Below are 26,946 nucleotides of genomic sequence, written 5' to 3'. Positions count from 1 at the left end.
ACGAGGCAGATCGGATTTCACAAAGCCTGGTAAGCGATCAGTGGTGTGACACACACGCATACCCACACAGGCCGTGGGGAAAGGTGACCGAAGCCACAACAACAAGGTGCAGACAGGCAGGGCTAAGCCACCAACGTAGTCAGCTGTCAGCCTGGTGACCAGAGCGAGGCTGTTACCAAACGGTAACGACGGATCTCTCCTCACCGACTCTCTGCGCAGATTCCATAACCTTCTGACAACACATACGCAGACCGACACGCTTCTCCTCCCGAGCCAATCAAACCTTCGCGCTACACATTCCCCAGAACATTCCAGTCCCGGAGCTATTCCAGGACAGGGACACCCCACCACCACCTGCCCCACCTCCATACCTCCTGAACCAAACTGGTTGCAAATTACACACCAAAGAATCTCTATGCCATGACCTGAGGTGGTGTTAAAAAAAGAAAACAGCATTAAATTTGCGAATCATTTAATGATGCAAATGTTGCATTAGCGGGGTTGTGGATACATTTTTATGATCACTGGATTTACAGGGAGATTTATTGAAATGTGGTTGGTAAATAGACTCATTCTTATATAGCGCTTTTCTACTCTCCTGGAGTACTCAAAGCGCTGTATACAACACGCCGCATTCACCCATGACACAAGCACTGTTATCTATACTTTCAGTGCTTTCTAACTGTCATTCATACGCATTCATACTCCGATGGGTGCATCGGAGTTCAACTCAGAGTTAGTATCTTTGGCATGCAAACTGGGGGAGCCAGGGATCGAACCACCAACCTCCCAATCTGAGCAACAGCAACCAGGTTCTGGGCCTTAAGTAGTCTGTATCGTGACAGAGCCTCCACCGTGCTTTACCACAAAGTAAGATATATTAAGTTCTGCCATAACTACCTAATGTTTTACTACAAGGACTGGATCCACCTCTCACATCCTGTGTCATATGTGTTCAGATACTTTTTATAGGCTGCAGACAGTTTTTAGGCCTGATACTACTTCTTTTATCCTCCACTTGTCCTGTTTCCTCAAACTTTTGAAGGACAAACTGCACAACACCATGAAGTTTTCAGCTAATAGCTCTTTAAAAATATAGTTTTATACCTCTCATGATAACTATATTATCTTTTGGAGATTGAAATACAGAAATGCAAACACACTATAGTGCATGAAATAATCATTTGATCTCCTGATGAATTTGGGCTGTTGAGTTGTTCACTCAATGACATGGAAATCAATTTATAACTTTTATTTAATGTGCTCTTTTCAAATTCATTATTTAAATTATTTCCCCCCACTGTGTGTATCTTTGTAACAAGTGCCTCAAGATACAGTTAAAAATCAGTTCTTTGCTAGATTTTCTGTTATGTGTAGACATTAAGCTGGTTCATCTCTTGAGTTAAGCTCCTTTTTTATGCTTGACTGAATCCTAAGTCAGTGTGAAGTGTCTTAACAACCAAGCAAAACAAAACAAAAGTCATTCTTCTGAAAATGGTCAAGTACAAGTAACGGACTGAAGAAATGTTGAAAGACGACTTTAAAATGACTAGAAAGAGGCTCCTTGGAAGGAAAATATGAAGGAACGATGGAAGTCTTTGCACAGTACTGTACCTATGAATAGATGTGTGTTTGTGAACAGATGGAGTTGTCTCTGGCTTTGTTGTAGTCCAGTAAAATGTGATTCTATATGGCGTGTCTTTACCTTTATGATGAGGGCTCACCTGTGTTTCTGTGCTTTCATGCACACCTGGCCACCGACTGTATGGCCTCTATGAGAAACAAAGGATGTGCCGCCATCTCTGCAAAAACCTGCTCACAGATTCCTCTCAAAGCCTCTCTTCATTGCCTGAGCCTCACATTTTTTTCTCCTGTTTCCACCTGGTGCTAAAAAACGTCACAAAAACATCTGCTAATACACACTCATTTACTGCATAAAATCTTAAAATTTGAAGAAAAAATGTAATTGTGAAAAGCTGGCAGTGAGGGAATCATCTGTTTCCAGCTCAGTGTGGAAGCCCAGTGAAATACAGCAGATAACTCCCAGTAGGATCAAGGTAATATTTCATGGTCCAGTCAGTACACAGTGGGAAAACGAGTGATTAATCCAGAGAAGTGGCTAAGATAATCACACAATTTTAATTCCCTTTAATAAAAGGGTTGTTTTTTGGTTTTTTTGTGGCGCTAAGTGGACTACTACTAAACAACCTGCGAAAATGGCTTTTTGATGCAGTTTGGAAACATTCGGTAGTCTGCAAGCAAACAGTGTGCTCTGCTTTGGCTCAGCAGCTCAGATCCCTGCCTCGTGTGTTTTCTTGCTGAGCTGGACGGGCTTTTGCTCGCTATGCTCAGCAGGAGCCACGTGAATAGACCTCTTGTTATGTTCCTGAGCTCAGACATTCGCTCACTATAAGCGCCCCGAAGGAAAGCCGTTCCTTTGGGAGCTCTGGATCTTTTTTATCAGCGCCAGAGGTTAGCAAAATACAAAGTGGAAATATTCCTGTAATGTGAAACACGCGGCTTACGATGAGAGGCTGGGCTCGGCTCACCTTTCAGGTCTGCTACAAATTTTGCGGCTGGAACAAAGGAGTGAGTAAAAGAGCGAAGAAGGTGATGAGAGAATGTGGGGAACGAACACAAAGAGACAAAAACACCTTTGATAACTGTAAAGGCTGATACACTGGGAAACCTAAACATTCTTTATTCTGTATGTGGGTCAAATTAACAGCCTAACGTGCTGTCAGTGCTCCAGCATGGTATGTTAATTAACTGCAGCTGTGACCTCTGACCCTTCTGCACCTGATAGGTGAGTCACACGGTGCCTGTCTTCCACAACAGTGTTTGCACATGTCTTCATCACAGCGGACACAGTTTACATTAACAGCACCGGATGCATCCACCCTATAAGCAATTTCCTTCTTCTTCAAGCTTCGTGTAATTTCATAGAGCTGATCATCAGCGCTACTGTACTCATGAAGAGTCATCAACATATGGTTGCCAGCCAGGGAGGCTCGGTGCCACAGGCCAGGATGAGAAAGAGACGGGCTCAGACGGTGCACATGTGAGAGGAAGCGTGCAGGTGCCTGCATGCCCACGTGGCAGACAGAAAAAACACGCTTCACTCCTTGGCCCGTGCATCGATCAGCATTAAGTTGTCTTTTTAAACATTTCATTCAACATTTTTCTTTCTAAAATTATGACATCTGAAATTATTTTTTGAAAAAAAAATTGTAAAAACATGTTGGGTAACAGGAGGTGAAAAACGATTAAAGAAAAACATTGAAAAGAAGTCAAATACTGTGAGCTCTGTGTGGTGATTGGACAAAATATTAGATGCTGAGACTAGTTTGAATTTGAGTGCCAAATGTGCCAACAGTTATTACCCAGGTTATCAATACGATGCCAGATCTGAAGTGTTTACCTCTATAAGGAGTTCAGAACTAATTAAGTACGAAGAAAATGTGATAATATATCTATCAGTGAACCACAAAGTTGCTGTTAAAGGAGGTGGTTACTGTAATGTTTTGGACATTTCATTATTAGCACTGTATTCTCTAAAAGTGATACTCGTAATCTCTCAACCTTGCAAAAGGTTTGTTTCCTTTTTCAAATACCTGCAAAGGTATTTAGATAGATCACAGGTGGGCAATCCAGGCCTCGACGGCCGGTGTCCTGCAGGTTTTAGATGTGTCCTTAATCCAACACAGCTGATTTAAATGGCTAAATGACCTCCCCAACATGTCTTGAAGTTCTCCAGAGGCCTGCTAATGAACTAATCATTTGATTCAGGTGTGTAGACCCAGGGTGAGATCTAAAACCTGCAGGACACCGGCCCTCGAGGCCTGGAGTTGCTCACCCCCGAGATAGACAAATGGGTCAGTTGGTGGTTACACTGTGGAGATTTTGTCCGTATTAAAATACATAATGACATCAGAGTTCCTGCAAATTTGTTTGCGGCACATCAATGACGTGAATCTCCCATTCTCACATGACATGAGTACATGTCAAGAAACCAGTTTGAGGTGATTTCAGCTTTGTGACATGATGAGTAGCCTGGTGGAAGCAGTCATCAGCAGATGGGGGCACTGTGGTCATAAAGGGATGGACATGGTCAGCAACAATACTCAGGAAGGCTGTTGCGTTTCGTTGATACTCAGTCGGTACTAATGGTCCCAAAGTAGGACATTAAAGTAATCTCCACAGCTTCACACACGGCAGGATGGATCCATCTTTTCATGTTTACAACAAATTCTGCAGTGGCACCCAGTGCGGTCACGTTGTGCATTCAGAAGTGCTCTTCTGCACACCTTTGTTTTAATGAGCAGAGATTTGAGCTTCTGTTGCCTTCCTGTCATATCAAAGTAGTCTGGCCATTCTCCTCTGACCTCTCGCATCAACAAAGCATTTCACCCTGACAACTGCAGCTAGCTGGATGTTTTCTTTATTTACAACTGTTCTCTGAAACCCTAGAGATGGAGATAAAATCCCAGTAGATCAGCAGATTCTGAAATACTCAGAGCAGCTTCACCTGGCACCAACAACCATGGACTGTCCAAAGTGTCACTTTCCTCCCCATTCTAATGCTCACTTTGAACTTCAGCAGGTTGTTTTGACCACGTATGTACCTAAAATATATGTATTTAAATAAATACATATAAAATAAAATGCATAGATTAAAATGATGTGATCTGCAGGATTACTGCAAATCAAAATCTTCATTCCAAAAAGAGATTTGGACAAAGTGCCTGCTGCTTTCGTCCTTGTCTGACACAATGATGACTGTTTACCAGCGCAAATCTGTGTAGGCTTCACATGATAAATGATTTCAAAGTACTAACTGTTTGCCGGAGTGGGTATATAAAATTTCTGGAGAAGTCTTAAACTGATGACAGCGTGAAATCCTTGAGGTAGAGGAATTGTTGAAAGGCTGTGTAGTTGAGGGGGCTGATAATGTGCAACACACTGGAAATGTTCTGACCCAATGTTCTCTGTGTCCATCCCTCTTTGAGCTTATAAACAACTTCTGTAAATTCAGCCAATCCTCCTCCTTCCACACCCCTCACAAAAATAATGAAGCTTGCCACCATCTGTGTAAACAGGCTTGGCTAGTAAGAGTCATAGTTTCCCAGTCTTGTTCTTCTTGGGGCTGATCACAAGGCCTTGTGTGTCCCCAGTTCCTGAGCTGAATGAGGTGGCAGTAAGAGGGGAAGATGGAAATGGAGCAGAAAAAGAGGGGGGAGAGGAACAGGGGGATGATGTTGTCTTCTTATTGTCGTTGGTCTTCTGTCATGGTGTTATCTCAGATCAGTTCAGGGATAAAACACTCCAAATTAACCAGAAGGCAGGAAGAAGAGTCCTGGTTTTAATTTATGTGGATACAAGGGCTCAGAGCTGGGTTCTCATCATGTACTTGAAGGGGGCCCACCAGCATTTGATTCATTTTGTAGGCCTTTTGCATTTCTCCGTGTTTGTGTGTGCCTCTCGGAAAAGCGTTTGTTTGCTCAAGAGCTTTATTTACATTCACAGGCACTTTCTGGACGCCTAAATTGATTCCAGGCCTGTTCCTGGGTCGTGTCCATCAGCTCAGCCACAGTCCACAAACACTCTGCACACAGCGGGACCATTCTCGAGGTCCGCAGCTCTGCTGCTCGCCGCCACAGTGACACACAGAAGCCATTTTGTGGGGAATGTCTTAAAAGCTCGGCTGAGAGTTTGGGAGGTTTGCAATTCACACGTTAACCCTCTAATCTCACCTGCGTTTTTTAAATTTTCCCTCCATCCATTCCCCTCCCTCTGGCCTGCTCTCACTCTCTCCTTCCAGGCTGTTCGTGAAAGTAACTCGACGACACAGTGAACAGTCCTGCTGTCACTACACTCGGAGCTGCTGCAGGAAACCGCAGGCTAACCACTAAAAAGGGCTCAGACAGATAGTGAAACTGCGCTGCAGGAGCTCTCTGCGTGTGCAGTCAGACCAGCCAAGTTGTCACTCCTGGCTGTATTTGTAGTCTGGCTTTTTTCTATGACAGGAATGTGGGGACAATTCGGCTGGTTAGTCAGTGAGGACATCTAAACAACAAACATATCAGAATCTACCAGCACCATTTCCATTACTGAGCTGATTGCCGGACCCAGGAAAAGAATGTAAACATGTTTTTGTGGGATGTCGGCTTCCTTTATTATAAGAAGATAAAGACAGAATCCAAAAAATGTGCTTGTTGGAGGCAGCTTGACCAGGACGAGGCCCAGGATGCCCCTTGGGTCAAATGCTGACCCATCAGCTACCCACTAACTTGATTCTCTCTCTCGTGTCTCTGTCGTTCTATGCCAGTCTCTCGCTTGTTCCAATAAGAACTGCCATTGTCCAGTCTTTTCAGAAGCAGTCTCAAACAGTGCACCCTGCCAACCTCTGACCCCGCCTCAGGACTGACCTCTTAGAGGGTTCACAGCCCTTCTCTGTAAGCAGAAGCGCTCCCCCCCCCGCCCTGAATGAGCTCTTCGCCCTGAGTACAGAATCAACTCTTTGTATGTTTGATTTGTTATGGTTTTTACCTCTCTCGCTAGTGCGCACACTTTCCGCCCTCACAGCGTCAGCACTGCAAGGAATTCTCGGTTAAAATTTACGTCCCTGCTCAAAGCTTTTATTTCTATTCAAGCTAGATCTTTTACTCCTTTCTGTGATCATATTAGCTGCTTCGGGAGGCGGAGACTATAAATACACTGGAGTAAATCTAATTTGGATGGCGCAGGGGAGAGGGTAATGGGTGCAGCATGCTGGTCATTCCCTCGGTGACAGCACCGCCCTTCGTTGACCATGTTAATTAATAACTGTTGACTTGCATTTGTTCCACAAGCCGCAGTTGAGAGAGTGCCTGTGATGGGTCGGTTTTCCCCGGTCGACAGGAGGGTGTATTCCTCTCCCATCGGAGCAACGGGGAACTTTTGCAGATTCACTCAAGCAACGTCTTCTCGCATTTTTTAATCAATTGTGCACCTTTGTTTTTCAAAAGCAATTAAAACGCCATCATCTGTGTTTTCATGTCCCCGGCCCTCTTTGGCATCGTGTCTCTCTGTCTTGCTCTCTTGCCCTTTGTGTGGGAGGGTCCCTCTGTCTAGAATAACAGAGTTGTGGAAGTTGGGAGGCCGGAGTAGCTCAGAGAGCAGCGCCGTTGCAAAGGCCAGCGCCAGGGCCGCCTCTGGGCGTCCCGTTTTTCTTGGCCCGACATTCCCAGCCTCTCCGAGCGCCCCTGTGGTCGGCCTGTGGGTGTGGAGGCAGACGGTCACATTCCCAGCCCATCGACAGAGGCATCCCGGACCGCTCCCTCATTTCACTCCCGGCTCTCAGTCAAGCAGTGTCCCAGGACTCAGCGCCCTGGCCAAGTGTCAGAGTTTGAGAATGTGACCAAGGAGCCGATAATCACAGTGCACTGTCTTATCAGTTAATCTCTTCCAGATAAGCCAAACGAATGAGCAGCTCCTATTATGTTTTTATAGAACCCATGTCTTTGCAGCTGTAAGGGCGGCTACTGAAAGAAGACTCCACACACACACACACACATATACATATATACATGCTGGCCATTCAATTTCTAAATTTGCTGAGTTTAATATCCAAGCGAGTAGTTTGCTCTGCTGCGATGGGACAAGGGATAAAATATTTGCTTTATCTTGGAAACCAAAATATCACTTAATCTGTTGAATCTTCAAAACCCAGATCAAATTTGAGCAGCTTAGATGTGTTATGCGCACACATCGTCTGCCAATGTAGCAGCAATCTAAACCATCTCCTCCATTTCATAAGAAGCACCTGTGTTTGGAGACTTAACATTCCACATACTTATCTGACCAAAAAAGGCCTTTGTGCATAGCACACATGTACTGAATAAACTGTACTGCACCATGAAGGCACACACTCTCACCGGAGGGGTTACAGTAACGCTTCAGCCACTGGTGTGCACCCACTCTGTTAAGATGAGTTAAATTAAGAAAACGTTTTTACCGACAGCATTTTGTGTGATTTATTTATTTTTTCTCCAACCTGTACTCTTCACCTGTGCTGGGAAATGCGTCTCTCTCTGCTCGCCGTTGCAACTTTTCTACATAGTTTGCTTGTTGTGACAACTGCAAAGCGTAAAGGACGAGCCTCGGGCACCGAGCGCTGCTGAAAACAACGCTCCAGACTCCCCTCCCTCTCTGTCTTCCCCCTGTCCTCCTTTTGCACAGACAGAGACAACAGACATACTTAATGCACATGCACGCACACACACACACACTGCAGCCACCGTTTGACCTGTGAGGAGAATCCAAACAAACATCCGCTCCCCCGCTAAAATACTGCAGCGCCTGGATATATTGGTCTGTCCTCCCAGGGACCGGTCACTAAAGAAAACATAAAGCTAAACCCTGAATGCGACCTCGTTTGTTAACTTGCATGTGACTACCGTGCTTGCTTCGCAGCCCAGAGCCTTTACCGTTACCAATCAATGGTTGGACTGTTGACCTCTCCCCTGGATCGTAACTCAAGCTCATAAGGCCACGATAAAGGTAGCAGGGGTACGCTAGCAAGGTGGCGTCTTTTTGCAGAGGCTCTGAATGGATGAGCAGGAGGGGGGCTGTGTTCTGCCGAAAGCCACCAGGGACCACATTGGTCACATTAATCACAGTCTGGACTGTGGCTCTATTTATATCCAGGAGTTATCCATCTATTTGCCTAATTGTCCCTGTCTGTCCGCTGTCCAGGTTCCTCCTCAAAAGGGGGAAAAGAATCTGGATTACTTGTGTCTGTGTTCTCCTCTCAGTCACTTTCACTTACTTGCTGCACACAGGCACAGGTGTTCATCACTAATTATACCAGGATATTATTAGTCCCAGCCCTGCGCAGGAGTGTAAGGGATCTAAGTTTGCATAGTGTTCAGTCCCCATTGGGTTGTTTTTAAATCCTGCAGAACAAGGCCCCTCTGTGGTGCTGCTCATGTCAAAGTGTTTAAACTAGCAAGAAAAGGCCCTCTCTCTCTCCCCTCCCTCCCCGGCTTTAGGGATTTTTTTCAGAGCCTGAGATTTTTCCCTTTTTTTCACTCGCATTATTGCCGCTGTAAAGCAACACCAACACAATGTTCTCCCACTTTGTCTCCAGCTTTTTCACAACCACACATAGGGACGGGCGTGCGCACACACCCCACTCAATCATCCCCGCACAACTCCACAAATGCAAACGCACATGCAAACGGCCCCCCACCACCCCCGTCCGAGACCCTGCCCTCCCTCTTACCCACAGTGTATATAAAAGCTGTATCAAATTGCACCTTGAGCTTAATTGGCTCGGCAGTACAGTGCGCCGCTGTCGACAGTGACAAATCGTTCTTTCAGAGCCCCAGAGAATGCCTGCCCACTGCCATGTCAGAGGACACAGGAGGAGGAAAAAAAGTCAATTGTCCCCTGGCCGCCATTCAAATGATGTAACGGCAAAGAAATTTGTAGGAGATGCATTTCGAACCTCTGGAGTGCATTTACAGTGCTGTGCTAAAATCTTGAGCCACTCATTTCATTGCATTTTGCTAGAACAATAGGAAGTGTGCAAACATACATGGAAGTAGACTATATGTAAAGCACCAACAGAGTTTATACAATTCTAATGAGCTTGAAAGTTTATTCTTCAACACAGCCAGGACTCTCTTAGTCAGGGTTTCTTCTCATTTCCTTCAGGACACAAAGTGCATAATGTCAAGATATGCCAAGGTGTCAGCTAATAGCTCTTTGGGAATCACCTTGTTGATGTAAAAAAAAAAAAATTTTGCCACAGGCTGCTAATAACGAAGTGGTTAAAGGTGCAGTTTGAAACAGGTTATTTGTAAGTTGTCTGCTGAGTTAGGAGTCATTTTTATGCTTGAACTGGAGTGTATTTCTCTATTCAAGATGGTGCCTGAGTGTGTAGGAGCCTGAGGCGCTACACAGTTAGGCGGTTTGTTGTGTTTTTACTCAAGTAAAGCAGGGCGAAGCTTTCATCAGATTCCTGACTGCTCCCTGTGATCACACAGCGGCTCAGATCAGCCACTTCCTCCTGCTGGATCGCTGCCGTGAGGGGGAACAGTACACAGATCAGATGAGACAGCTAATTCAATTAGGAGCAATGTGTTATTTTTAGGAGCTCAGATGTGACCGTGCGGTATGAGTGTGTGTGAGGATGAGAATGTATGCACAACCATCAGGAGTGTGTGGGAGGAAGCTATGTCAGAAGTCCACCTGCGCACATGTGTGTGTGTTTGTGTCTGGTTTAACAGAGGGCGGCTCAACTCATAGCTCGCATTCCTAACTGTACTGCTGCTTTATTACTGATATCCTCCTGGCCTCCCTAATAGCTCACCCTTTATATTTCAGCCTTTCTCACAGCTTTTTGCCAGACAAAGTAGCACAGAATATTTCACACAAAGGGAGGGTGATCTGCTCGGTGTCAGGGGGGGAAACAGATGTGGATGCAGTGCAGCAAGAGAGCAGTAAGCAACATCAGAGCAGCAGGTAGCCAAGGAGTCACTGCAGCACGCAAAACAGATGGAGAAAAATAGGAAAAGAGATTATCTTTCTCTGACTCACATCCACAAAATAGTGACACTAAGCCCCAAGCAGCCCCATTGGAGCAAATGAGTTACCTGCGTTGCCTCAGGGCATCATTACAGTATCTGCAGAGGGAGAGATGAAAGTGAAAAATAACAGTATGCCTTAAATGGAAGCTTTCACCAGAGGCAAACAGTGCATAAACCTCGCACAACTCTAATTTTCTCCATATTATCCCTGGTGCCATTTAAGTGCTCGCCGCGAATGTGCGATACAATAAACCCTGAGCGTTAGCTGATTCTGATGGACTCCAAGGTCCAAGCCACATCAGATGTGTTTTAGAAGCCGGATCCATCAGTTAATGAACACTGATCCCCGCTGGCTCAGATGGCTTTTTCATTTGACTGCCCACTGGTGCGTTATCTGTTCTTTTCTTTTTTTTCCAAACATTTATGCTTGGTTGCAGACCTGTAAAAATTATGAAAATTAATAGCATACTTTCTATCACTTCCTCACCCTAATCACTTATTTAACAGCAATAACAGCACAGTAACTTATTTTTTGCTCAAGTGTGTAAGCAGGTATGTCCTAGGCTGAACCGCTAACAGATGTGTTTCTGCCCCAGTAAACATGTAAATACGGGTTAGCTTAGCAATGACAAATACAGGGGCAACAATCCTGTGATGGCACCCTGGTACTGAGAAAACAGCAGGGACAAAAAGTCTTTTTTCAAGGTCAAAACGAACCTAGATATTCTTTTTTTATATTATTTTATTTTTAATCTCACATGAGAAATAATGAAATAAATAAAAAGATTCCAGTTTATCTCCACAAATGTTTTTCTCCTAAATATGCCAACTCTCTCCTTTATATATGTGTGTGTATGTATGTATATATTAGGGGTGCAACGATACACAAAATTCACGGTTCGGTTCGGTTCGATACTTTGGTGTCACGGTTCGATATTTTTTCGATACAAAAAAATGTTCATGCATTTTTAATTTGTCATTTATTAAAATTATAAATATATATTTTAACTCAAAAGTACAGTTTTTAAATTTAACCCTAACCCTTGTGCGTGTTTTTTATTTTGACAGCGAATGCGCACCTGCGGACCACTTATGTGCAGCCCTGGTTATTTAGCTCATCATATTGCAGCCACAGAAATTCTTTTGTCCATGAAACCATAAAGCTGCACTTTCTTTTTGCCTTATAGTCTGATTTGTCATAACTTCTCCGTTTTGTGGTAAGCTTTTCTTTGGCTGTCACTTCTTCACCCTGACCTGTCTTATTTGGCTCAGCAGAACTGAAATGCTTTTACACGCTCACTCACATAAGCTCAGCGATTCTCTGCGCGATCAACCTCTCACATGTTTAAGCTTGCTGCGGGAGATTTCACTTGTCATGTTTGCATAGTAAGCTAACGATTAATAAGACAATGTCAGAGGAATTGGTGCACAAATTATCATCACTCACAGATCAGTGCTGTCGCTCTCTATACACAGTTCGCACGATTGCAAAGTGAAAGCAAAAAAACAAGCGCAAATTCAAACGCGACTTCAATATGTCACATATTGACAGTGGCTCACCGATGCCAATGACATAATTACCCAGCTACATTTCTGAAAGAATGCAAAAGCATTGACATATATTTTTCCTACAATAGCCCGACGGGCAGGGAAGAGATAGATTTTGGTAGCCCGACTGAAAAAATCGCTAGCTCCGGGACGTCGGGCTAGCGATATTGCAAGCCCTGTATCTGATTGAGGAATCACTCATCTTTGGAAAAGAGAGTTTATTACAGAGAAATGTCTCTTTCCAAAATAAAAGCTATACTATCCGCTTCTTCTGGGCTATATTCTCAGCAGCATAAGGAGAATCATGTGCTAACAGCTGTCTAAATGACTCGGCTAAAGTTAGTAGCATGCTTGCTTTTTTTTGTCTGCTTCCACTTGTCTTTGCACTAGGATGATGTCGGCGTAAATGTGCAGTCATATTCGTTGTGTTCCCACTAGTGCTTTCAGGTTAATCTCGTTGAAATGACCTTAACGCCACAACACGGCAAATCTCCGTTAACGAGCTACCACCGATCGCTCCGTGCATGGGGCTAGACGGCCAACACGTTAACGAGCTAACTGCGCTAACACACTAGTTCCCACCCATGTAATTGAGCATTGCGTGGCACATCCAACATACTGTTTTACTTTAGTCCATGACTCGCTTACCTTCAGGGTCATACGTCACATGAAAACCAAAATAATTCCAAACGCCAGATCTGAATGAGGGTGGGGGAGGTTCAATTTGCCTGTTGCAAGTAGAGCTTAACTTCTGTCTCGCTAGCTTGCCCTGCGCTCTTCCTTCTGACTATGCTATCTGTGTGGAGCGCTCAGTGGATCTGCGCTCGACAGTGCAGCCTGGGCGGAGTAGTCGAACACAGATTCACTGAGCGCTCCACACAGACAGCATCGTCAGAAGGAAAATTGATAAAATAAATTACAAATGTTGTATTGTTCGATACATATGCGTACCGAACCGAAAGCACTGTATCGAACGGTTCAATATCGATACGAATATCGTTGCACCCCTAATATATATATATATATATATTTCATTTTCACTTTATTGTTTAGTCATTACTGCTGGCCAGTTTGCATGAATTCTCATAGCAACAACATAGCAACCATACTTCCTGTGCTCTCATCAGCACTACGTTCATATACAGTGCTGAGCACAAAACTGCTACTTGGCAATGACAGTGCATCTTCAAGGGAAAAAATGCACAGTCTGCATGAAAGAGTTAATGCAGCAATAAGAAAAGGTGACAACTTTCCACCTTTTTCTGCTTACTGGAAACAAAAGTTTGCATTTCCAGAACAAAAAGCTGAATGAAAAACAAAGCAGCACTCAATAACGGGAGAGATTACATTTCAATATACCTTTGTAAAAACAAAACAACCAAAAGGGCATATCAGACAGTTAAAATGGTAACTGATACACAATAATAACATTTCACGATCTGTAAAAAAAAAAAAAAAAAAAAAGGGGGGGGGGGGGGTAAAAGCAGACCATTTGACAGAAGATTAACATAATCATAGTAGAAGAATGATGAGAGGAAAACATTACAGCTCATTTGGTTGCCACATGATACTGATGAGACAATCTAATTACAGGTTGTATTCTGTGTCTTCATCTGTGTGATTTCTCTCTGACAGTACTGAATATTGACTGTCTGAATACAGCAATTGTTTGTTCTGTGTGGAAGAGAATTTTGGGATATATTAAATTTAGTAAACACATAGAAGTTAAACCATTTTATGAGATTTTTGAGATGCATTTTATACTCACAAGACTGTCATATGTGCTTCTGATGATGGCTCATTTTGCTTTTTTGGGTAGGAATATTTAAGCTATATATAACTTTTTTCTCATGTAAAGCACTCATTTTTACATGTAGTAAGTAGAAATATGCAACTTCCTTGAAGATAATAAGTAATTACCTTTGGAAGAAAGGGGAGAAAAAAACATCACTGTAGATTTATTTGGTGAAAAGTATGTTTTTATTCTTTTGGCTAGAGTTAGTAACACTGGTGCTGACTTCAACTGGGGATAGTTGGTCAGCAGAAGGAACGATCTGAGGATTGTGTCCATCCCATTGGCATGCCTCCCATAGAGAAAGCACAGCCGGATGACCAGCCCGTTTTCACTCCCGAGGCGTAATATGCTGACGATTTCTCAAGTCCTGAGGCGGAAGGTCTCCACTTTGGTGGCTGCAGGATTTCGTCTCTGCATTTTGCAGATGTGGTTCTGTTGGCTTCATTAGTGGATAATCTCAACCTTGCACTTGTATGGTTTGCTGCCAAGTGTGAAGCAGCAGAAACAGCTGAATTAGCAACTCAAACTCTATGCCGCAGATATTTTGGTCCATCTTGACATGGTAGCCTCACACAATTGCTGCAGAATTTTTTAAGCTGCACATCCACGATGCAAATCTCCCATTCCACCACATCCAAAAGATGCTCTATTGGACTGAGATCTAGTGACTGTGAAGGCCATTTGGATACAGTGAGCTAACTGTCATGTTCAACAAACCGGTTTGAGATTACTTGATTTTTATGATGTGCATTATCCTGCTGGAAGAATCCAACAGAAAATACTGAACCTAACTGAGTACTGATACTGACATAAACAGTTGATACAAGGCAGGATGGATCCATGTGTTCATGTCCTTTACACCAAATTCTGACCCTACCATCCAAATATCACAGCATTAATCGAGATTCATCAGACCGACAACATTTTTCCAACCTTTCATCGTTTGGTTTTTGTGAATCTGTGTAAATTGTAGCCTCGTTTTCCTGTCAGGAAATGACAGGAAAGTGAGACCAGTGTGGTCTTCTGCTTGAAGTGTTGTGATGTGTTCTGTGTTCAGAGATGCCCTTCTGCATACCTTGGTTGTAACAAGTGGATATTTGAGTTACTGTTGACTTCCTATCAGCCTGAAGCAGTCTGCTCATTCTCCTCTGACACCCAGAACACCCAGAGAGCTGCTGCTCACTGGATATTATCTCCTTTTTACTGTTTACAGTAAACCCTAGAGATGGTTGTGAGGGAAAATACCAGTATATATGAAGAACAACAATATGAAGGGTTGTTGCCAAATCCCAGTTATAATACAAATAGTCTTAAATAGTCTTGTTTTAACTAAAATGTCAGCTAAATTGTGACAGATGATTCACATTAAGTTTTCGACATGACCTTAGGCGGCTTTTGTGGTTTTTCACTTTAATTTTTTGTTTTTCAGCATCTCACCACATTTCAGCACTTGCTATCAGCAAAATTTATGTCTGTATGATTCAGCACGTGTTTACAACAATAACATGCAACATCTGGTTATATGAGCAGCTTGGGTTTCTCCCAATGTAACATTGTTTTTACAGCTGTGTCAGACATCATGCAGAAAGATGACAGACATGTGTTTTTCAGCTTTTGTGGCAGCCTTTATTTCTAATTGCCTCTTCTTTTTCCTGCTTCTCTCATATTTTTCATTCTTTCACCTTCCTTCATTATCTTCTGTCCATCTCCTCCGTCTCTGACTCCGTCTGTCTCCCTCCTTAGACCTTTCTGATAACCTGGCAATGGATGACTTCACCTTCCAGGAGCAGCTGTTAACCCCTCGTTTGGCTACAGCTGGGATGGGAGGCGTCTCCTCACTCGCGGCTCCACTGTGGAGGAGCTACCTAGTTCCAATCCTCTTCTTGATGCTCAGTCTGTTCCCGGTCTATCCCCACTGACCCATGCATTCCCATCACCTCTTCCCTCTAGGATTCAGTACAAAATGTGTGGAATGTGACAAACCTTTTTTGGAATTCTTGTTCCTGATATAAAGTTTAGTGGCTCAGCAGAGGACGCATGAACAACAGAAAATGCTACATTTCTCTTTATCTGTCTGAACAAGAACCTGTTCAACCTGTGTTCTTAACAAACCTATTAAAGCACATTAGACGCCATTGTGTAAATAAGAAAGTTGCCCACTGGTCCGCTGCCACAATGGTTATTTCAACTTTTGCGTCCTGTTGCCTCACCTCTGTTCTCACACTCACTTCTTATGTAATGTAACAAAGTGATGGAGAGACTCATTTTTAGACATGTAAAGGACCTAGCACACAACGGGCCTTTTAAAAAAATAAATAAATGCTCCCGCTCAGTCTGTACTGAGTCACAGCCCAGCAGGTACAAACTGGAAGAAGACGAAATCAGCTGCTGTCATTTTCCTTCATGGCAGAGCATAACCTCCTGCCAGGGCTGGAATTTATCTGGTCAGTTTTAGTGAGCTCCTTCCCCCTGAATGATGCAATGAATCACTTATTTAAACATGCACTGTTCCTTAAAATGCTCTGCTACTACTCACCCTTCTCTCTGATTGTTTATGTCGTAGTGATAGCTAAATTATTACCGACTGCTTCCTTCACACTCCCATCATCACTGTTTGCTCTGTTTTGTAAAGCTGGTGCACTTTTTTTTAGAAACAGTAACAGCCCTATAATAAAAAAAGGATCCAAGGGCTATCATTCGAATATAAGTCTCCAAAGTCCGCCTGATAACTGTACAGGTGTATGTTTCTCTGTGTTGGTGACATGTTTACATTAACGTGTTTATTTACAATACTGGCATTTTGGTTTGTGGACTAATTATTGGCCGGATTGTGAAGCCTTGCTGCAGTTTCTAGCTTACTCTTTAGCACTGTGCATAAAGCGATCATTAATGTGAAATATAAATATGTATAAAAACGTGTACATTAATTTTGTTATGTTGCACTGGTCTCATACATTTCCAAGGATGGCCTCTGTATTTAATCTTTTTTTCTGTGCTTTTTGGGTTAAAAGCAAAAGTGAGATTCTTATTGTTTCATTTGTTTGGTTTTTTAACATGGTGCTGTTGCTACCACACAGCTGACTCCACAGCTGCGAGTGCTGAGTCTGCCCATGGCCCACTGTTTGACTTGTCGTGTCAGGAAAAGCACAGGTGTACAGCTAAGTCATATCAGCGATCGAGCACGCCGACTACCAGGGTCCTGGCAGTGGAATGCCTAAACAAAGTGCAGGCCTAAATTATTTGACTAGCGCCACCTGATTTATGTCTCCTATGGCCAGTTACAAGACCCCTGGCCGGTATCCCACCTAGGAGTCATAAGAAATAATGATGTGTTTGTTTTTCTCTCAATTGAATGTTGATGGGGAAAATACATTGTAAAATAAACTCAATCTGTTTTGATGTTTTGTGCCTGTGGCAATGTGTTTTTAAGCTAAGATATTAGCATCACAATTAGCATTAGCGTATTCAGCTAAGCATTTAGCAATGAAGCAAGAAATGAAGATTAAGACACGAAGGGGGTGGAAATATGCTTAGCTGCTAACACTAAGCATATTTCAGTGGTATGAGTGTAACAGGAAAAGCACTACACACTACTTTAGTATAAAAAGTGCTGAATGAATGTGTGGGCACTTTAAGTGCTTTGAACAGTAAGAATGGATAGAGCTACTACAAGGGTAAGAAGTAGAGCTAGCAAAAATGCTGACTGTGTAAGCTAGCAGACTTTTTAGTGTCACAGCTCTATCATTAAAACCCAAGAATCTGATGGATTTGCTATTCCATCCGTCTGCACAGTCACAATATGCTAACCTCCAGTTCTACTCTAGCTTCTATGAATGTGTGTGAATGTTAGATAGGTAAAGAATGCAGCAAGATGTAAAAAGTGCTTGGTGTGGTCAGGTAGAGTAGAAAAGCACTATATAAGAACCACTTGCTGTGTGGACAAGCATGGATGAACTTGATGGATGTTAGTTCGCTACTGTTAATAAACTCAAATAACATTAAAAAGTGACTTTCTGCTCCAGGCGAGCACTCCCATGACTTCTTTGTTGACTGAACATTATGTTGGCAGGTCAAAAGTCATTCACTTGTGATTAGTTGAGGCAAAAGAAAACACCCCTTCCAGGAATAAACTGATTGACATGGATGTAGTGTCAGGCTGAATGAATTAAGTAAAATTAAGTTGCAGATTAACTTGATTGTCAGGCTTGTTTTACGTGAGAGTAATGGCAGAATGAGCAAATGTTTGGAATAAAAGCTACCAACAGCTCAATGCTAAGTTGTTGGAGGAAAGTGGAAAAACAACCCCAAAAACATAAAGTGAAAGATTCCAACTCACAGATTTTGCTTTTTGGGTATGGAATAATCCTTAAAATGCCATGAAAAACAAGGATTAAATGGATGGCACGCTGCTGCGATTACAAATTGCACACACAATGTTCCAGGCATATATATTACTTTCTGTGCTTTTCGCTACTGATCCACTTCAAAGCGAGTCATGAATCATGAAATTTATGTGTTTCTGGACTGCACTCGTTGCTCTGAGTCCTCAAAGCAGCACGTGGATCATGTGTTTTTTCTTTGGATCTGTATTTTCTCACTCCCAGCAGATTATGAACTACTGTCCTCTCTGTCCCTCTCTGTCGGGCTTCTCTCTATTGACCCAGTCTGTTAACCTCCTGAGCTTAACTTAACCAGGTAGCTATACTCATCCACAACCCAGCAGTGAACCAGGGTTCATTAGTCCCAAGTGTTTGTGTTTCGTCTCCATTATTAAAGCCTGTCTTCTTCCCTAACAAGGCCAATCACTCACAGCTCCGCAGATAACACGCCTGTCACAGCAAACGCACTTCAAAATCCCATTTCTGTGTCCCCGATTCTCTGCTGTAACTTTTCACACCCACACACCCTCTGCTCGGCAGTGCTAGATAAAAACGCCATTATTATCCAGCTGTGCCTTTCTCTCCTGAGCTGTATTGCAGCTTTTAAGATGTAAACGGGAGGCTGATTATAAGGAGATGAGCAAACGCCGGCTGCAGAGAGAGCAGCAGCTAGCCCGGGATGGAGGGGGAGGGGGGGGGGGGGGTATACTCTGAATGCTAATGTGAGGCTGGAGAATGGGCATACAGGCCCATTGAGATGCAGAGTCCATGTGTTTTCTTAGGGTAATATTGGGGCAATGTTGGAACAGCCTGCATTATGAGAGTGAAAGGTCAATGTGATGTTAGTCAGCAGGAACAGTGAGAATTGCTGACTATTAGGAATTGTTGCATTTTCTGCCTGAGTGATTGACTCCCCTATGAATATGTATTTCAGCCCTTTTTTCATGGCCACACAAAGATGTTCGGGCTTGTGTACCTTCACGAGCCAGAGGGGTCATTAAACACTGCATATAAATTAAAATAACAATGTAATTCAGGTGCTCAAAAGTGCACGGGCACATCCCCGCCCACCCCCCAAAGTCCAGTCCAATTTTTACCAAGCTGGATGTTGAAATTCCTTCGCTGCAGAGAAAGGCCCGAGACATGTCATGTCGCTCAAAGCTCATTCACGTCTAATTACCATGGCACTGGACCATTTTCTTACCTTTTGTTGGCCCGCTGAGAGGAGCGCCGGGCCCACGCTCTCCCATGCACACACAGCTCCAGCATCCTCCTCCTTCTCCTGCTCCTCAGCAGCCCCTGGCTTCCCCTGCAGCAGCCGCAGTCACACAGAATGAGTGGAGCCGCCTGAGGAATGTGGACACAAAAGGAGGAATGTCATTTTGCCGATCGCTAACCCCCCCGCGCCCTCCCCAAACCAACGGACATGTGCACAAGTCCGGGCATTTTTAAATGCAGGGGGTACAAAAATCTTGTCAATGCTACTTTTGGCATAAAAAAGACTGTAGTGCACCTCATCCTTACTGAAAATGAGCAAATAGTGCAGCTTCTGATTGTGAATTGAATTATTTTTCTCCTTTTTTTGAGGGTTCTGGTGTTTTAAGAGGTTGACACTTTGAATTTTTCACATGCTTAATCTTTTCAGTGCTAAATAAACTCAGATTGTTTTTTTCTTTCCTCTTTTCTTGCCGGCGTTGCGAGATGGACAAAGGTCAGAGGCAAAGAACAGCATGACAACACCAGCAGACAGACGCCAACAAAGTGCAGCTTAAAAAACTAAAACATGACAGGAGGACACATCATTTCAAACATTTCCAGCAGCTTTTGGTCTAAACAAAAAAAGCATTCTTCCTCATTTCATCTCAGTGAGCATCTGCTTTTCACTGATTTATACATCTCCCATTAGATGCGAGTGCAATCTCAGTCCACCTCTACAGCCTGCTACCATGCTTCCAGCAAGCTGCTTACTGTTGTTTACAGCACTATATGACAGGCAGCTGGATGTGCGAAGCACAGCTGCCCCATTGCTAACACAGGACAGCCTGATCGTGTTTGTGTAAGGAGCGGGCCCTGTCATTTTTTTTGACTCCTTGTTACAGAAACACTGGCCACGGTTTCACCCAGCCATTTTAAACAAACTCTAATGTACTGGACTCAAATAAAAGCGTCTGGGTGAAGACTTAAAAGACTTCACACTGGTCTCTGTTTCCCCACCTTGGATAAGATGTGGTTACAAAATGTCCTGGTTATCATTCAAGTCCTTGGGGTGGCCTAGAAACAGAGATAAAAATGGTTTATTGTCACTAATATCTGTTAAGACTGTGTGTGTAAGCCTGTTTGACTCCAAGGACTTTTATCTACTCTTATCTCAACACTAACAGCAAAAAAGAAAAAAACTGATAAGAAATCCCTGCTTAAAGCAGAGGTCAGACTTGGATCTTCTGTGAAAGAGATCTGTGATTTTGAGCACTTTTGCATATCTAAATGAGTCTGTTCTTTATGTCATGTGGGCCAGTAATAGGTCATACCCACATGTTATGCCACCGTGTAGCTCCACCCTCAGCTCCAGTCCTGATTTTCAAGCGCGGCTTCCTCCAGTCTAAACATTAAAGTGGGAGAGAGCTCCTGGGTTGGTTGGAAGCCCCTGCTCCACGCTCCACCCCTGGTGTTCCTGATCTCCAGGTCTTTGTCCCCCGGAACTTGCTCTCACTCCTGGGTGTCCACCAGGGCTTTTTCTGCTCGCATCTGGATCCCAGTACAACCTGCAAGCGGTCCAGCGTCCTCTCCCACTGAAACCCTCGGCCTCCTCCGATTCGGAAAAGAAAAGAGAAGAAGACTGAAGAAACCAAAATTTTTCCCGATAACTTTCCACAGCCTGCTCTCCTCCCGTGGTTTTTACTTTTCGTCGAAACTCTGAAGCAGTAGTGAGACTGTGATTGTTGCTTTCAGTCTCAAAGAAAAAAAAAGTTTTTCCATGTTTTAACCCCGTTGTTTTGTCGCGTCTTTGTGTGTTTTTCATTTGAGTCTGGAACTCGACACTTAACCCACGTACCTGTAGTTGTGAAACGTCCGACGTGAACGGTGTTTTTTCGGTGTCTTTTCTGCTCTCCCGGCCTCTGCTGCTGTGAATGAAGTATCTGTTGAGCCGAAGAAATCAGCGCGTCTCCATGAGGAAACTCGACCGTGGACTCGCTGAAACTTTGTCCTAGCCGTGCACACACTCACACCTGAGCGACTTTAACATTTTTGCGGTTTTCGCTGTTAGGCTTCTTATTTTTCTGTCTTCGCCTGGCCCAAAATGAAGAGTTTGTTGGCGCTGTGTGTCGTGTGGACGGTGGCTGTGTTGTCGGTGTCGGGGACTGAGGAGCAAAAGTTGAACAACTGTAATGAAGTTCGTGCTGCCTACAGCTCCAAAGGCTTCAACGTTAACGACGTCCCCAGCAAAGGAATCAACGGTGAGACCCATTTTTATTTATATGTGTATATACAAATATATCTCAAGTTTAACCTTAAAACCCAATGGGTTCTAAAGTAGGGAGCGGGGACCCCCGGTGGGTCTTGCAGAGGTTTCCGGGTGGTCCTAGCTAAGAGAACCTTTTTAAGCTAGCAAAGTTAGCTTGAAGAGAGTTTAGCTTCAAATCTGTGAAATTAACTCCAATATTTCAATCCAAACCTGACATTTAGACATCTTTTAACTGCACCCATGTTTTCCATTTTAGCCAAAGACTACCTAACTGCTTTTTGACACTGCCACAAATAACAACCTCTACAGCAAATGATTAAACGGTCACTTTTATAAATGGACATTTAGTGCTTATTCCAGATTTGATATAGAGGCGTTGTTAATCATACTGACATGCTGCTTTTTTCATTTTCTTTTGGTCTGTATTTTTCCTCAATTATTAAGTAGCAATGAAACATTTGGGAATGCATTCTTCTGGCTTAGTGCTGCTGGCAACACTTCACTGCTCCAGTGTGTAAACACAGTCATCATTTAGGAAATACTTGTAGGTAATTCATAACAATAAAGAGCTATAATCAACACACAGGCTCTGTTCCACACAGAAAGAACCCAGGCCCATGTTTATTTCCAAGCTTCCTCAGTAGAGACCCCCATGGCTGTGAAGCACAGGCCGCCGGCAGCGATTTAGTAAACATTCCTCTGCATTGCGGAAAAAAGAGCTTATGGATTTTTCTTTCTCTCCAGGCTTGGCTGAGTTATTTTTTTTTTTTTTATTTGTTTGTTTATCTCCCAAATCCACCTCCAGACCAGTCACAGGATGCAGAGTGCTAAGTAATAATGGAAGCAGACATGTTAATAATCAGAGAGGCAAAAAGGCAAATCAATGATGCTAATCATGAGATAAGCCCAAGTAATGGAAACTTTCCTTGAAGGAGGGGGGTGGGGGCGTTTACAGTAAATCCTTGAGGGCAACAAGGGGAGGGGTTGGGGGTTGAAATTCCTATGTGCCCTGCATACTTTCACCCACCCCTCACTGCCACTCATTTCCTTTTAATTTTAATGGCACTTAAAATAAATACGCAACGTTTGGTGAAGTTAGGTTTGCCAGTTTTGGAGTGGCTTCAGCATGGTGTATGACAGTATAGAAGTAAGTCATCTGGGGGGAAGCTTAGGTCTTGATTCCCACTTGGGAAAAAAATACATATGTAGGTTTTGGCCCTCATAAAGAGCTTAATTAGCAGAAAAGCTATTTTTACAACTTGGATAACTGTTTTTGGCGAAGTGCTCACAGCATTATTCCATCTGACTACGTGAGCCAATGTGCATATGTTCTCTTTATTATCATAAAGCCCTTTATGAGTTCTCGTTTGCATACTAAGAGGATGTTCAGATCAGCTTTTTTCTTTTGGGGCCACAATGGCTCATTAGAATTTGAGTTGGGTGTAGCTGTCAAAGAGACAGAAATTTGATCCCAAGTTTCACACAAGTCTCATAGTCTTTTTTTAATAAGGTTTGTGTGGGGTTTTTGTTTTGTGTTTTTGCTTCTGTCTTTGTGATAGTAAATGTCATTAGGAGTACCGCAACACGTCTGTCTCGGTCAGATTTTATTGTCTTGCATCCCTGGGTTTGAAAGGATGTGAATGAAAGCTTGTCCAGGTTTGTGTGCTACATACACACACGTGGCTTTTCCTTACAATAGTTTGCTGGTGTATGTCTGGGTTTTTAGGCAGGGCTGACCTCAATGAGCGGCTTTTTGTCGCTGATAGAGACTGAGATGATAGAGACTCTCACACACACACACACACACACACACACACACACACACACACACACACACACACACACACACACACACAGCACACTGAATCTGAATAAAGCAACTGTTTTACTATTACTGTGTGGCAAAGTTGACATGCTTTAAAAATGATGCACAATCTCAGCCAGTTGTCACAGGACAAGTTTTTGAAATGTTTACGTCCTCCGATATGTGCGTCACAAATCAGTTTCGTGGAATATGAGTCTTATTGGTGGGATTCAAAACTTGCCTTTTGTAACCGCAAGTATCTTGTGTTATTGTTGGCAGCACGGAGATATGAATGTTTGTTGCCATTAAAATTACTGTCAGCCTGAGCTGAAGCCAGACTTGAGATTCAGTAAAGATGTTTTAATGCCGTAAAACTGAAATGGAAACCCTGCTTTGCTGTAGACAGAATTAAGTGGTGCAGAGGAAGAGCAGGCTCACTCGGTAAATTCCTTTCTGATCCCATAGTATCAGTCATTTACCACTCACGTGAAAACGGTTCAAGCCCCGTTTCCAAGGTTCCTGTCTTATGGATGATGATTTGTTTATGTCCCGTGGTTGGATACTTCACTGAAATGGGAAATAAATTCGATTTACTCCCTTAATGATGACAGATAAATAATGCTGGTAATTGCACAGGATGTAAATGGTGGTTTTGCTGTCTGACTATATCTGCTAATAATAGTTTAGTTCCCTTTACAGTTGTATTTGATACTGTGATAAATTGTTAACAGCATTTCCTGCAAAGCTGTAACAGGACCATCTCTTTAGTGGTTTGGGCCATGTCAAAGGCTACCCAAAGCAGGGTCAGACTTCACGCTTCATTTAAAAGAGTGGGGGGGTAAATCTGTTTTGATTTACTCTGGCTGTCAGGCTTCATATCATGCTTCAGGTATGAGACAATAGCAGAGTTCAAAGAAAGGAGGGTCGTTTTCCCTCCTTTCAGTGCGTGGAACATCCTCTGCTCATAATCAGCTCAGTGCATTATGGCTGAAACTTAAGGCGTGCATGACCTCAGCGCGTTGGCCTCTCAGTAAGCTCGAGACATTCTGCAGTCTCACATTGTAAGGGCTACCCCCCTCCCTTAGCTGGTGGCAGCACGCCCCACATCATTACAGTTTGGGGAAATGGCAGGTTGTGCTGCTGCAGCGATATTCTGCAGATAAGATAAGAGCAGGAAACTGGGGCGCACACACACGGTCTGCAAGTTTTTATGGTGCAACAACCAATATTGGAATGGCTCTGCTCACTAGACTAGTGCCCCAGCACTTTGCGCTTGTAATAATTAACCAATAACGAACCCATCAAGTGTCTCAAGGTCAGACTCGTAAAACAACTGGCAAGTGTTGTCATTAAGAATCACTTCCACAGTTTTATAAAGTGTTATTGCTTCCAAGAAAAAGAAACTGTGGGAAACGTCAGTGCAAAAGTTTTGTTGGCACTGTCAAATATAACACCCACCCACCCCCTAAAAAATAAAGGTTCCTGCTTATACTTTTATCTTCTATGGTTAAAATCACATGCCACAGTGTGCATTGCCAAAAGTCAACAAACCTGACTTCTCATAGCAAAGTGTTACCAGTCCAAACATCAAAAATGCTTGTAGAAACAGACCTTGCATCTCTTGCATGGCAAAGAGTTGGAGGAATGCAACATCAAGGGTCCCACAGGGACACAAGACATTGAGTTAATGAATTAATTGGTTTTAAAATGTCAAACTTATGTTTTAAAATCCTAAGACATAGGAAGTTGGATTTTTCTAAACATTGTTAAAAAAGCAGAACACATATTTTATATTGTGGTCTGGATGCTAGTTGGCAATGACGCAGGGAAGGGCGAATTCAAAGAAAATTGGCTATGCAACAAATATTCTGTGGCATGGCTGCAAAAAGTGAAACATTAAAACAAATGTGAAACACGAAGTTTTGTTTGAGGCTCTGCAGGCTGGGAGTGAAGACAAGGCGGCTCACAGCAAGTTTACATTAGCATCATTAGCTAAGAAGGAGGTGTTTGTCTTAATGTTCATTTTTAATCCTTAATCTTTGCTTTGTTAGATTTTCAGACCTTTCCCCCCCAGAGGCAACATGTTTTTTTGTTTACTTTGAGAATATTGTAGGTCCCCAACTGATTGAAATGTAGTCTACTTAATTAAAGGTTTTTCCTCCCATGGCAGAAGAAGCTCAGGCAGGCCATATAAATACATAGCTATTTGGCTTTCAGGTCTCACATATGGAACTGCAGGCTGCATCCTTTGAAAGATGCATTTGCTGTGAAATGCTTCATTTGTTCTTTCCTGAATGGTACATTAGAGAAGTACATGCTTTTAAGTCTCAGTTATTTATTTATTTATTTATTTTTAAATCTGGTATGGAGGGATCAGATGGATTCAGGTGGTGTGCCAATCAAGAAACTGTCTGTAGGCCCACCCATAGGTGTGGTTACAGCCAACAGAAAATTCACACATCTAAGTCTGACTCATAGCATTTACGAAGAACCACTTATAGCTCTTTAAAGCCACATTCTTGCTTGGATCTAGACTTGGTGAGCCTAAAAAGTAATTTAAATGCATTATACACCTATCTAGGTGTGAGTCTAATAAAAAACTTATGTTAAGTGTCCTTTTTTGCCCCTGGAGGAATAAGCTGCGTAAACATTAATATGTGAATGATTAGTTTGAAAATGTGTGCAGGTTGGGATTACATAAACAGTCCTGCATTGAAGTCCCCCCCCCCCCCGTCCCCCCCCCCCCCCCCCCCCAAAAAAAAAAAATATTAACCCTGCTTAGTTAAGGGCTAATATTTGTAAAATGAATTGCATTCATCCGGCTTCATTACTGACGTGTGTTGCCTTCATTTGGTTGCATGAGGATGTAAAGATCCTCTGTATTTGTGACTAATTGTTGATGCTGAACACAAGAGTTCCAAATCATGTGGGCTCAAGTTCATGACAGCAGCTTTTGGTTGCTGCTGATCAAATGCAGTCATAATATAACGGTTCCTGTTGCTGCCTGCAGTGAATTTGTAACATCTTTTGCCTTACTGTTTGACTCGCCTTGGGGATAATTGAGTTTATGTATCATGAGGATGAGGTCTTGTGAATCGGTGAGGAGTTTGGGGCGGGAGTGTTATCCCGGCTGTGAGTTTGAGCACCCAGATGGGGCCAAAGGAGGAAGGGAGGGTGGCTACACGTGCCTGCCAGCTCTTATCAGTTTCCTGCTATCGCGGTGTGGCAGCTCTGAGATCAGGGGTTCTCATGGTATTCCGTTCCTAAGCATATCACAGTGTATAAAAATATTCAGGCTGAGCACAGAAGCGGCTTGGGAGTGCTGACGAAAGTACCTGGTTTTGTTGTTGCGTGGATCTTGTGAATTCAGGCCTGTTTTAGTC

General features: G+C 43.2%; 2 protein-coding genes and 1 long non-coding RNA gene across 4 annotated transcripts in view; 2 read left to right on the top strand and 1 right to left on the bottom strand.

The window, feature by feature from the left end:
- Positions 1-17,316, top strand: part of gpc3 (glypican 3) — a 134,382-nt gene extending 117,066 nt beyond the window's left edge. Inside the window, exon 8 of the mRNA XM_040016280.1 lies at positions 15,661-17,316. Coding sequence (XP_039872214.1) covers positions 15,661-15,836 — 176 coding nt within the window. The 3' untranslated portion in view covers positions 15,837-17,316. The remainder of the gene's footprint in view (positions 1-15,660) is intronic.
- On the bottom strand, positions 15,374-20,937 carry LOC120724214. Of its 2 annotated transcripts, XR_005693866.1 has the most exons (3): positions 20,829-20,937; positions 20,511-20,567; positions 15,374-19,643 (listed from the first exon to the last, which is right to left on the bottom strand). It is a non-coding gene; the product is annotated as an uncharacterized LOC120724214 (long non-coding RNA). The 2 variants fall into 2 exon arrangements; XR_005693865.1 differs by lacking the exon at positions 20,511-20,567 and having other exon boundaries at positions 20,829-20,934.
- Positions 20,938-20,952: 15 nt separating this feature from the next.
- gpc4 (glypican 4) overlaps positions 20,953-26,946 on the top strand; it is a 31,522-nt gene continuing 25,528 nt past the window's right edge. Inside the window, exon 1 of the mRNA XM_040016281.1 lies at positions 20,953-21,751. Within this exon, the coding sequence (XP_039872215.1) occupies positions 21,595-21,751 (157 nt within the window). The 5' untranslated portion in view covers positions 20,953-21,594. The remainder of the gene's footprint in view (positions 21,752-26,946) is intronic.

Source organism: Simochromis diagramma, unplaced genomic scaffold, assembly GCF_900408965.1.
Source record: "Simochromis diagramma unplaced genomic scaffold, fSimDia1.1 OVJJ01000685.1, whole genome shotgun sequence".
Lineage (NCBI taxonomy): Eukaryota > Metazoa > Chordata > Actinopteri > Cichliformes > Cichlidae > Simochromis > Simochromis diagramma.
This window is presented reverse-complemented; position numbering and strand designations above follow the sequence as displayed.